This window comes from Ornithodoros turicata, chromosome 3, assembly GCF_037126465.1.
Source record: "Ornithodoros turicata isolate Travis chromosome 3, ASM3712646v1, whole genome shotgun sequence".
Lineage (NCBI taxonomy): Eukaryota > Metazoa > Arthropoda > Arachnida > Ixodida > Argasidae > Ornithodoros > Ornithodoros turicata.
The window spans coordinates 85,839,732-85,852,595 of NC_088203.1; the positions used below are offsets into that span (position 1 = coordinate 85,839,732).

General features: G+C 47.4%; 1 protein-coding gene and 1 long non-coding RNA gene across 2 annotated transcripts; one reads left to right on the plus strand and one right to left on the minus strand.

Moving 5' to 3' along the window:
• The first annotated feature begins 255 nt into the window (after window positions 1-255).
• Window positions 256-12,330, plus strand: LOC135388752 (motile sperm domain-containing protein 2-like). The gene is made up of 8 exons (XM_064618519.1): window positions 256-485; window positions 5,553-5,699; window positions 6,589-6,675; window positions 6,753-6,907; window positions 8,402-8,462; window positions 8,549-8,587; window positions 10,483-10,607; window positions 12,195-12,330. The coding sequence occupies exons 1-8, from the start codon at window positions 371-373 to the stop codon at window positions 12,279-12,281; spliced, it is 816 nt and encodes a 271-aa protein (XP_064474589.1). The 5' UTR covers window positions 256-370; the 3' UTR covers window positions 12,282-12,330.
• Window positions 6,552-12,659, minus strand: LOC135388753 (uncharacterized). The gene is made up of 3 exons (XR_010421506.1): window positions 12,522-12,659; window positions 12,344-12,443; window positions 6,552-7,011 (listed from the first exon to the last, which is right to left on the minus strand). It is a non-coding gene; the product is annotated as an uncharacterized LOC135388753 (long non-coding RNA).
• Between the last annotated feature and the right edge of the window lie 205 nt (window positions 12,660-12,864).

Consider the following 12,864-nt stretch of genomic DNA (forward strand, 5'->3'; position numbering starts at 1 on the left):
GTATCGGCGCCGTGCGTGAAGTTCGCGTCCGAACAGGTGTCAGAAGTCCGAGGCGGATAAGGTCCTTTGACAATCTGCACACGTGCATCACAAGAACCCATGCATGGCTCCCTCCGAAGAGAAATTTTTAAGATTTCAACTACAGCTTCTTTCTTTCTTTTTTTTTCACAAGTGCGACGCGCCACCATCTGTTTCCACAGTTCGAGGGGGGCTGAAAGCGTGGTGAAAGTCAATCCGTCGCCGTGGGGCAACCCGAAGGTCACGTGACGGCTGACGCATGCACAGGCCGATCCGCCGACCTTGACGTGAAAGGGATGCAGGTATAAAAACCACCTCGATTGGCGCGCCGGAAGCTCTAGTATAAGCAAGGATGCCTGTCATGCGGCCAGGGGACGATCTCTTCAACGAGCACGAGCTCACAGTGACACGACAACCGCTCGAAAACTTCAGAGCGCAGCTTCTCAACGATATACAGCAGGACCCAGGTGAGTGTTCGTCTTATTTTAAGGTGCAGAAACGTTACTCGCGCTGTGTTCAACGGAAAGGTCAGTTACGTTCGTGGCCGTACAACGGAGCGGGTACCGATATTCGGCTCCCTGCTAGGGGCCCCAGGTGAACGACATTCACTTCCGCTCGGCATTCGCAGCACTCGCATGCATTGACTCTGTTTGCTGTCATTTCTGTGAAGTAATGACAGCGGCCGGTGGAATAGGTAACACCGTGAGAGGGGAGCGAATTAGAAGTTTTATTCCGCGCGAGACCGCTGTATCGTGGTTGATGATCGCGCGACGTAGAGTCACGAATTATCATTGTCCTTTTTTTGTACCTCGTGAGATGCGATGATGAATTTTCGAGTATGTTTTTCCCGAAGCGATGGGGACTGTTATTGGAGGCAACGTCACCCGGAGTTTCCGATTTTTTAAATTTTTTCGTACGTTTCAGAGCCATCCAAATCAATTATGCAATGGTTGCCATTATGATGAAAGAGTAAAAATGAAAATAACAACGAAAGTACAAACAATGAACAGAGAAAATGCATAAATTAAGTTGTGCTTGCGCCTTTCTTTCCTTTCTCCTTTTTCTCCTTCTTTTTCCCCCCCTTTTTTTTTTTAGTATTCGTTCGTTTCAATAAAGCTTGGCCATCCCCGAACACGTGGTCTCGAGATTGAACGTGAATTTACGTGGGTTCACCCCATAAACTTCAGTTGAGAACCGGTGGTACAAGGCGGCTCGATCTTGCCGATTAGTTGGAACGTTGCCGAATGAGAAGTTCATGAAGGCGCGCGAAGCCCCATAGCCGTAAAAACCCGCGCTTGTATTGCATTTGGAAACGTAATGGTTAAACGCACGCACAGGTAGGTGAAATCTTCATAACAGAGGTTGGACCATACGAACTGGAGACTCCTACTCCAATATAAAATTACTCGCGCACCACAGCGTCAAGACCGGTTTCAGATTACAGTTCATTTTCAATCAACAACTTCATTTTGATGATTTGTGGTGTTTCATGCGACGAAACATGAAGCCGTTGCGCATGACACCTATCAAACGATAAGTCAGTTGCTCCTTTGCGTGATCGTGCTATGTTGCAGGCAATTGCGTCGTATGAAACTGTGCGCGCCGGCTTTTCCCCGGTGACCTTGGAATTGAAAGTCGTTGGCCTTGCTTGTATAATGTGAGAGATTGGGATCTTCTATTGCCGACGTAATCAGTGGCGTTATCCTTTCCATCTATTCCGTAACAGACGTCATTGCAGCTGCAATCGATGACTATCCACATGATTACCGGATGGAGACGCTCAAAAATAGCCTACCGTTTCCCGGGAGCGATACATGGGGGAGAAAGCCGTTTTGGAAGTTCTGCTTAATTCATTTGTCCCACACATTAATCGGCAAACAGTGTATCGGAGATCGTGGTCAAGGATATAACAGACCAGGACAGCTGGGACGGCTTTCTCTGCGATCCTTGGCAAAGGTCCCGCGTTCGTTCCTGCTACAGTCAAACTCCTTTATAGCGAACACCTTTTTAACGAAAATACCACTACAGCAAATTTTTTTTTGCGCTCCCGCTGGAGCCTATAGGTCCAATAATGGACATCCTTTTTAACGAAAATTCCTTTACTGCGATTTTTTTTTGCTGTCCCCTGAGCTTCGTTGTAAAGGAGTTTGACTGTGCGGGACATTTACCGCGTATTCGAACAAGCGACATCCCCACATAATATTCTAGCCGAAGAAAGAAAAAAAATCTAGACGGAAGCTTTCTACGATTTCACCAGGGTTATGTGGGTTAGTATGTAAGTGCGATGAGGGTGAAGGGGGTGAAATATACTATACGCAAGCGCGCATACACGTGGCACGGCACGTGGAATGTATTACGCTGCACGTGGAGAGGTAGTACCGTAGCTGTCGGAGCTAGCCGTTCATTCGTCGGCTATACGCGTGATGAACCACGACGAGTTCCCCAGATTGCCGTAACACGAGAGCCGCGAGTTATCACGGAGGTTAAAGGTGTTCATGCAGTGACAATGTACGCTATCCAACCAGCCAGCCAGCTAGTACAGGTCCCGACGAAAGTTTACGGAACACTGGGGTGGTGTATATAGTCATCTGAGTGACACCGTTGGTGCAAACAGGAGCAGATAGACTTACAAACAGGTGACCGGGTACGCGATGTACCTCTCAGTAAGTGTGTCCACTCCCGTTCGACGCTAGGGTGTCGCTGAGATCAAGAAATACGTCGCTCTGGTGTGCCGTAAACTTTTGTCGGGATCTGTACTGCTGGGAGGGCCTCGGTGTATTCCCGGTTGCGAAATTGCCGATTTCGTCTTTTGTGGTATTCTTGATTCTATGAGATGAGCCACAGGAAGATTGTGTACTCATCTTCCTAAACTTTCCCTAACCATTTATCCCGCTTGCTATCCCACTTGTTATCCGTATCTTGCCTATTTCTATCCTTGGGTCAACAACTGAGACAAGTTCGAAAACATTGCCACATTGCTATCGCACTGAAGTGCAGCATCCCGTCGTATACTCTCTTCCTCTACGATACGCCACGCCACGGTCTTGAAGCAAAAAAATGATCGATTGCTTCGTAAGATGACACGCAGTGTTTAAAAATCCGACATCACTATTTAACCACTCAAATTCACGTGTTTTCAGTGTCTGTCTAAGTCGTTCAAAATGGAATGGAAACCTAGCGGCAGTCACTCAAGTATGCTCCAACCTGCCCGTTGCTCACACGTACTCTTACCGCAATGTAAATTAATGCACACGGCCTTCTCGCTGACAGTAATTCCCAAGTTGTGTCTAGTCGTCCAACATTTAGGGGGTCTGTATAAATCATTGCTCTCTCGTTTGCTCTAGGAAAGCATAGCGGAAATGGCGACAATGTGCGCACGGCGGTGAATTGTGACGCAAGTCGAGCGCATTACCATTATTTTCCGCTGAAGAGAGGCCCAGAGAATGGAAGCACATCACGGGGACTGTTTACGTTAGGGCTTTCGATACGGTGAATTCGGTCATATTTCAAAACTTTTCTAGGTATCGATAGCCTTAGACATTGGGTTACACAGTCAAAAAAAGAAAAACAATTAGGCGAGCGTTTACCCCATATTTAACCTCATCCGCTAACTGATGCTGAAAGATGACGTCACGTTTGATAACGGCGAGTTTTTGTGCATGTATGGTGCATGGGAAGAATTCTACGAAAATGATACGATAAAGAAAGAGGGTGATCGGCTTATCGTGTTTTCGGAATTGTTGTTGTGAATATCTTCCGATGCACTAGATCTCCCCTAATATGTCTTGGATTTAGGACCTTATATTCGCGATCGTGTACAGGTACAGTCATACAGGAAGTTCGTGTGTATGGGTGGATGCATAGAGGGACGGTTCCAACACTGGAGAGAGGTTGATGGGAGCAAAACAAAAACCTGGAAGTGCCCGTCCATCCTTTGAACGACACATTGACAACGTGCTGCCACGTTGAATAGATGGACACGTGTCGTCTGGTGACGGCCTGCGGGCGAAGCCTAACCTTGGGGTTCAGTCGGGAAAAGTGTGAAGGTCACTGATGGTATATGACTCCACTACACAGCAATTAGCGGAGGAGTCAACGAGAGGTCGTCAAGGTCATCCTCTGAGCGAAACTTCGCAAATTTGGTCTTAGGGTCCTAGCGCGCTGATACAGTGATCGCGAGCTGGGTAGTTTCATGTATAATCGACTGACGCTTTTCACATTCTTTTTGACTTCCTGGAAAAAAATATATTTTATTCATTTCACCGTCTCACATTGGAGGTGAAGGAAAGACGCGTCTCCGAAGATGCGCAATGAACAAAATAAATAATAAAAATTGTGTTGCTTGACGAATTTTTTACGGACGATCTATCGAACGGATTTTTGTTCTGAAAACGGCTACGGTATTGAGTGACCGAAGGGACCAGATGTTCTCGTTGGGACAACTTCGTAGCTTTTATAATTAAAAGGTTAATTAACGATTTTTAGATAATTAGACATTCGACGGTTGAGCAACAAATGGCCAAGAACATCCCCAGCCCAGAGATGATAGAAGTGAAAACAGGATGTCTATAGCCCTTAGTTTTTTAATGAAAAGTCTGGATAAAAAGTGACACACTGTATGTATATGCCAAAATGCCGCAAGCGCCTCCTAGAATGCTCCGTGGAGTGTTCATAAATGGTGTTCTTAGTAACTCCTTATCGCAAGAAGAGATCCAATATCTGCGCAAGGGCTTCCCTGACAGCTGATGCAGACATTGCTATGAATTGAAATCACTTGGCTCTTCGAACACTTGTGACTTTTCTAGCAGACCCTACTGGACGAACTCTAAGCAGTTGCCCTGCTACATTCGCGTGCGTGTCACACCAACAATTCAAAACATATATAAACCCACAACATGTACTGCGGTACGATCCCGCAGCCTAGGCGGGCAAACACCCTATACGACACAATCATTTAGTTGTTGTTGAGTCATTTCGAGCAGCGTTTATGAGGTGGTTTCATGTTCCGGCCCCATAGCGATGCCCCAACCCCACATAGCTTTTGTGCTCTACCATCTATTCACCGGGCTTTAAAGGGGCACAAAAATGCAAAGACAACTTGCTCTCAAGTGAAAGTGATCGTAGTGTCCGGTATATCCGCGGCATGGTGCGCACTGTTGCATTTTTCAATACCGATTTACTGAATTGTAGCCCACAATAGTTCCCGCGAATGTTTCACTGACACATTATATCTTCACGCGGACAGTGGCACCAGTCCGCTTCGCAACGTGCACTGTTTTTCACCGGGGCTGCCCCATGGCGCGGCACGCGCAGCATGGACTAAAAACACCGATGCACGAGCTGAAAAGACTTTCACTGCTTAGCGCCGAAGCAAGAAAGACTCCGGTATAATTTGGATTGTAGCTTCGTGACCGAATCAAAGTCTTGAATTATGATAACAAGTACGAAATTAACACAGCGTGTAACGTAATTTGAAGTGAACTTGTTTTTTGCATTTTAGTGCCCCTTTAACAACGAGGTACGTAATTTTTCAGCTGCCTACAACCCGCAAGATGTCAAACGGATACGCGAGTGCGACGAGCTATGCCGGCGGTATGTGCGGCATAAGAAGCTCGACGTTGCTGCGGCGGTGGAGTTTGCCAAGCATTCGCTACAGTGGAGGAAACACATCGGGATCAACGGTAGGTGGCGTTTGCTTCTCTGCTTAGGTGTATGCGCATATTTCGATATACATTAGACTACACGAGAAAAGAAAAATGTAGCGCTGTCAGCCTCGACGAGATCAGGACTGGCTACTCTTGTGAACACTTCATCAGAAACCTGCGCAAGAAATTACGCTATGGAACAGGTCCTCAGTTTCCTTCTTTACCCTATTGCCCGTGGAGCGACCTCATTGGTCCCTCTCCCATATAAGAGGGTAACATTTCGAGGTGAAGTGTTCGTGGTCGCATTCCGGTCTACGAATGCCCCCCCCCCGCACCCCTTATTGCTGACTTGTGAGTGGACAGACACTTCGTCATGTGGTTTCTACAAGCTTTACCCGCTCCTCTAGGCGGAGACAATCTGACGTAGCGTCTATATCTATCCATTATTCCTTCCCCGTTTTTCAAAATTGCTCATATTTCTGCAAGTTCTTGGACATGGCGCCTGTTTCCTTCTGTCTCAGGGCGAGGAGCAGATGTACACTCTCAATATTCTTAGCTATTTGGTGCGTACTGCTAATTCTTCTATGCGGATATAACCCGACATTGTTAGGGGATGTAGCATCCTCAGATCCGGCAGCCCACGAGCCTTTTACCCCTTGCTGTAAAACGTGCACTGCGGAACCACATTGATTCAAGTCTTTTACAACTATACCCGATTTAAACTGGGGGCAAACTGTCACAACCCCATGAATCCATATACGCCCTATAAAGAAAGAGAGACCGACCGCTATGGCGTCGCCTACGATCACATACACATCGTATCTCGAGACGCAAGGACACTAATTGCCAGCTCAAAGCTGCTATATATGAACTCGAAGAGCGTTTATGTTTGTATGGCGTTGATTTATTTTTTTCCGTTTTAAAGACCTCCGCGAGGAGGACCTTGAAGTAGACTTCTTCGACAGACGCGTCCTGGTGCCCTACAACCAGGACAAGACAGGAAGCCATTTGCGTGAGTGCCTCTGTTGTTCGCTGATAGTGATGATGGCTGTTGCCAGCATGATATACTGACCGTTCTTCGAAATGCAGTGATGGTTCATGTCAAGGGCCACTTCAAGGATTCGTCTCGAGTGCAGGAGATGCGGAAGTTCATGGCCTACTTTATGGAAAAAATACTGTACGAGTACGGGGCACTCCGTGTGACCATCCTGTTCGACTGCACTGACGCTGCTATTGCAAACTTTGTAAGTCCTGCTGGGCAATTACCAGATACTACTGTTCATTTATTGCTTCCGAGAATTCGTGCAAAATGGTATACCGATTTGGAAAGACGGTAGGACAGATGAATCTGCAAGAAAGAAAAGCCACAAGTGGAATCAGATATTGCCAGCCTCGCTAATCATACTAAATCGTATTTGTAACTAATGTAATCGTGTGCGCTACACTGTGACTTTGTTATATCTGTATGTAAAACAACTTACTTTATTTTTGAAATGATAAATGGGGAGTTTCATCGCCTATCTGCATGTAACTCTACTTGCCCTCTGTGCGTATTATAGTATAGACACCGACGAGCATGCCCGTCGAGGGACGTTTTTGTTTTAGATAGAATGGCGTAGATAAAGGCTAGCTGGTGGATAAACGTCCATGATAGGCAAGCCTGAGTGATGGGCAGGATAAGTGTTGAGCAACACATGTTTTGACGATGAAAGATGAAAATTGAGGCCTTGTGTGTATTTGTCCCTTCTACGTTGTTCCAGCCTATGAACATGAATTCTTTCATGTCTTACATGTTTTGAGCCTTCGTGTTGTGTCGTTTACGTGTCTTGCCCTTGCCCATCGCTCAGACTTTCCTATCATGGACGTTTGTTTCCACCTGCAACCGGCTGCTCTTCCCAAAGCGAATTCCCTGTTTCGCGCCGCGTCGTCGTTATCTGTCGAACTATGTGAAAGTACATTCCTTTTTATCTTTGTACAATATCGGCGTAGTTCCAAGAGACGTAGCGCTTTGGGTATTGTACACAGATGACCCGATCTCGAGCTTTCGCATAGCGATCGTTATATCGATCGCTATATCGAGCAGTACGCAGTATCGATCGTTATAGCCATCGTTATATTTATAAGTTCGCTGGCTCCAAAACCCCTTTGGTAGGCTCGCGCAAGAGCTCGTGGCGACACACGGGCCGAACCTACTAGAGTAGCTTGATGGGCTTGTTGGTACGTGACTCGGAGAAAAAAGGAGCAGTCGAAACAAGGATGAAGACGGAACCTCTGTTTGTATGTCCTCTTGTGTCTTCGTCCTTGTTTCGACTGCTCCTTGTTCTCCGAGAACCGAACCCACTACCAGCTCGCGTGGCTCAGTGGTTAGCGTGCTGGCCATGTCACGTTGAGACTGGGAGGTACCCGGGTTCGAATCCCAGTGCCGGCTGTGCTGTCTTGGGTTTTCCTCAGACGCTTTCAGACATATTTCGGCACAATTCCCTTAGAAGTCGGCCCATGACGCACATTCCCCCAGGCATCAGTCGTGACCCAGTCGTGTCCAAGACTCATACCAACTCCCCTGTCCCCCCCCACTCCTTCCTGCTGTCCTCTCTCCATCTGTCCACGTCTGCCCGCCGATCATAGCCACAGTTGCTTCGCGGCGCTAACGCGTAATGCACAGAAGTGATTGCAGAGAGCTTCCCAGCAGCTTTAAGCATGTGCACTTTTATAAGAATATGTGTTATGTCTTTTTACAGGATATGGAGCTCATCAAGTTCATCATAGCTGTATTTAAAGAATACTACCCATGGGCATTAGGTATGTCATCTCAAACGTGCAGACGTTTGTTTCTAAAAACAATAATAATAATAATAATAACTTTCATTTTCTTTAATTTTGTGTAGGGCACATCATTGTGTACAACATGCCTTGGTTATTTAATGGTAAGCAGCTTATTTTGCCCCTTTTTCTCGGAAAACAATTGTGTTGGAGGAGGTGTTCATAGCAAAACGTAGAGAGGCTTCCCTGGGGCCCTCGAGCGGTCATGGAAAGCTTTTGTGGACTGGGCAACATTTTCTTGAGTCTGAGGAGAAAATATACGGGGACAATACATTCTCTATCTCGAACATAGGCGCCCACTGTAAGGATAAGTTGTCCTTATGCCCACGCACGTAGTTGCCCACGTGATGAAAATGGTACAGTGTGACTCATTGCAAAAGTAAACAAATCTTATTGGGGGGGGGGGGCACAATGCTGTGAAAGTTTTGTTCAGGGCAACAGAGTGGTTTTCGAGACATTTGGAGCGATGTGCCGTAGCGACAGACTCCCTTTAGTGAGATGAGGGAGCTCCTCACTCGCGCAAAATCATGGGGAAATGTCGGGCGCACCGGTAGGCTAGAATAGAAAGAGAAATTCAAGGGGTCGGGCCGGGATAGTCTACGGAGACGCGTCACAGATACTATGGGGCTGCGAACAAAGGCAGGAAGCGAGGGCTTAACTCTGGAAATGCGCTCAGAAATGTTGCTCCGCTCCCGTCGATGAATCTTAGAGATGAAGGGGTGACGATGATGATGAGCAACCAGGCTCAAGTAATGACGTACAGTTTCTTTGAGACATAAGACCTCCACAGGCGCCTCGTGAGCCTCCGCCAATACCATTCGGGTTTCCGCCGCGCGCGGCACTCCGAGACAGATACAGACTTGTGACAAGCAGTCCACGAAGTCGCTTCTCAGGTGTTCGTGATATCCCCGTGTAGAACCTGCAAACTGTACAGGAGGGTTCCACGGACCAATGCAGAGTTGATGGTTAGGAGGGTCTTCTGGTCAATCCCCCATGTAGCGCCACCAATGTGCCGAAAGACGGTCAACCAGTGCTGCACCTTCGTTTCCAGATTTCTGACATGGGCTGTCCATGAGAGCAATGATGACGCCTGACTTGACGAGTGGTATTATTGCCAAGTGACCGTGGAAAGGTGCATATATGCTTTCTAGTTAATGGGAGCATGACTGACTTTTCAGACGATATATCCATGCTGACATTCGTGAAGTAGCTGCTGATCGCATCCGACGAATATTGAGGACGTTTCTGAATCGCGGGTCTGGATTTCCCAGTGGTTCATAAGCATACATCATCAGCATAGATCGAGATCCTAACCTTGCGCGAACACATCGCCTGAGGCCCGCCATAGCCAGGTTGTGGGGCACCCTGGTTAAGCATCGTTTTGTGTGTGTCGCCATCTCGAGTGCGGAAACGGAAACAGACTTCCATCTTCTTGTGTGCTTTGGGTTGTTGATCACTGCCGTCCAGTGGTCGTCAGTCGCGCAAGGAGCGACCCAAACTGCGCCGGAAAGCGGGCTTCCGGTTTGCCTCTGCTAATCTGTAAGCGACCCTTCTGCCGTTGCAGGCCCTCGCCCGGTAATGAGAACGTACTGGCGCGTCCGACCGAATAATTCAGGTCATTACATCATTAATCGAATGGCACGCGTTACATGCTGTGCGGGTCCGTCCGTCTTAGTAATCCTCCTTCTCACCCACAACATTATACTCTCAGATCTTGTACATGCGTCTGACTAACATTTTCCCATTTTCTTTTCTTTTCTTCGTATAAAATTGTCTCATCTCACGCACGCATGCGCTACGGGCAAATGTATGTAATGAGGAACATGCTTGAATAGGCTCTAGGGTCTTGGGAACATGAACCACTCCCTCATGATCCGTGCATTGAGGGTCCCCCAATCAATACATCGGAGGTCTCTCTACGTCACTGCTGCTGGAGCCTGAACAGTGCCACAAAAGATATCAATATCTGGATCATAACTTGTTATTTCTGCTTCTCCAGCCGCCTGGAAGATCATCAAGACAATGATCCCATCCGAGGGAGTGCAGAGGATCAAGTTCGTTAGCAAGGAGACATTACTGGACTACGTGGACAGCGACAAGCTTCCCGTCTGCATGGGCGGCCAGGTGAGGTCTTCTTGCCACGGAACAGTCTTGTCATCTTTCGCTTAAAACATGCGTGCTGCTTTGGCGCATTGCATCTTGGGACCCTATCTTAAACTTGTCGTTATATCCCATAACGCGCGAATGCATCTCTCCACCAGTGATTCAGCACGAACTTTTATGCGAGATCCAATGGCAACGTTCATATGAAATTCGACCTACCGAAATGGTTTCACGTGCCGCCGTGTGCCGTCTGGAGCGCGCGAAGTTTAAACATAGTAAGAGTTGTCGTTATGTTGAAAGTTTGCGCGCTCCGAAGTCGTTTTTGGTAGACTCCTGCAAGAGCTCGTGGCGAATTTCCCCATTCATTATCATTAACTTATTTGTTGTTGTCGTGGCGAATCACGGGCGAAGTGATGCATTTGACGCGCGTTACGGAGATAACGACAAGTTGAAGATCGTCACTGCCTTAACTCAGTTGAAGATCGGGTCTGGTCACAAATCATTTGGAATGATAACGAAAGCTGAGTTTGAGACCGTGTTTGTGTTTGTCTGTTATCGTCCCTACCTCGTCTCGGGTTTTCAAGTCATGGATCATTTGGAATGTGAGTTGTACATGTAACCATGGGATTGCCGGGGTTCATGAGTTGTGCTGTCTTCGTCACTTCTAACCGATACCCCGTACCCATGGCCCGGGACCCTATTCCAAGCAAGATCACGCTATCACGCGCATCACGCAAGATCACGCTATCAAGATCCTAGCTATTCCTGTTAGCATCGAAGCCTCCGATTTGAGGCGATACTTACTGAGCATATTTTGTTGTCTCTCAATCAGTTGTCATAATTGCCTTTAGCTCCGTGGGACATCCATGTAACGTACTCAAAGATGAGCCTGTTCATGCTTACGTCACAGTAAGACCGAATCAAGATATAATAAACGCCGTGTAGACCTTATGGTTAATTGGGGTGACGTTGCGATTAGGAAACACGCTAATCACAGAAACGCAGCTGCATCTGCGTAGAGACGAGCCATCAAGAGCCACATGTGCAGTCACTGGTAGCCACACAAGCTCTGTGTTTCGTATCGTCTGCGACGATTGGCTGAAGCAGACTACATCCCAACTTTATATGTTCACGTGGCGAATGGGAGGATGGCTTAAGCAGGCCTTCTGTTTCTATAGATGGCATTGACCAGGAATCTGCGAACGCAGTCTACACTAAATAAGGCTTGATCGTTATTTCGTAAGTGACATTATCAGAGCCATGCTTTCAGCAGCCATAAGTATGGAGACGAGCCGTCCCTAGCCACTCCCAGCCACTCTTTGAACTCGTCTGCTGCAATTGGTTAAAGCAGACGGCAACGCGACTCTGTGTGTGTTCCAAAAACCAACTCCAATCACCATTATTACAATTACCGTGTGTCTGCTTAACAAAAGATGGGGAAACGAGCAGGCCTTCTCTAATGTAGGAGGCGCTGCGTGCGCAAATTCATTTTTGTTATTTGCGAAAAAACTGTGCGACACTAAGTTTTGCGTGCGGCATATTCACATAGCTCACAATCTCGAAACCAGTCACTGTCTGCACTCTAAATGAAGCATTACTCTCTTTCAGGACCAATACGTGTACGAGTACGTGAAGGGTAAGCCCCTGGGTGAGAGGTGTCCTGTCGTCACGTATCCCCTAGTCCAGATCCCGTAGCGTCTGTGTAGTGCCAACGATATTGTAAATAAACTTACCTCATATTTAATCATCTTACTCACTGTATATGTAGAGTCATCAACGGCTATCGCCAAGCGTTGCAACGCCATCACAGGTGAGTGTGTGTGGCCATCCTTTGATGTGCACCGACGAAAAGTGCTTCTAGGAACAAACAAAAGGAAGTTAAGCGCATGAGGCGGCCTCTATTGACACCTATCTAAGGGTGACAGGAATAATCACCGAGTCAACAGCAACGACTGCGACGTAGATGATGGAAACGTTTCCTAGTCAGACTACGCGTATGGTTGGACAAGCCACAAGCGATTAAGTCCTCGCTTGCACGCGTAACGAGCTAGCGAGGAGCGGGGCACTCGTCAAGAAGGCCACGTGATAAAACACGTGCACGGCGCTCTTCGCGCGATAGTGTGATACGTGAAGGGCGTAGCATACGTCACGCAGCAATGTGTCACGTGCCCGTCTTTTTTTGAATTTCCCGCCACTTGTTATAGCTTGTTAGACGTGCAAGCGATTAAGACCCCAGGATCCGTTTGCACAAAAATGATGCTAGGAAGCCAACCGTAAG

Bases quoted from the DNA above. Each gene is read 5' to 3' on its own strand.
- LOC135388752 (XM_064618519.1), top strand. From the start codon at position 371: ATGCCTGTCATGCGGCCAGGGGACGATCTCTTCAACGAGCACGAGCTC. The intron at 486-5,552 runs GTGAGTGTTCGT...GTAATTTTTCAG, and splicing joins CGATATACAGCAGGACCCAG to CTGCCTACAACCCGCAAGAT. The intron at 10,608-12,194 runs GTGAGGTCTTCT...ACTCTCTTTCAG, and splicing joins CCGTCTGCATGGGCGGCCAG to GACCAATACGTGTACGAGTA.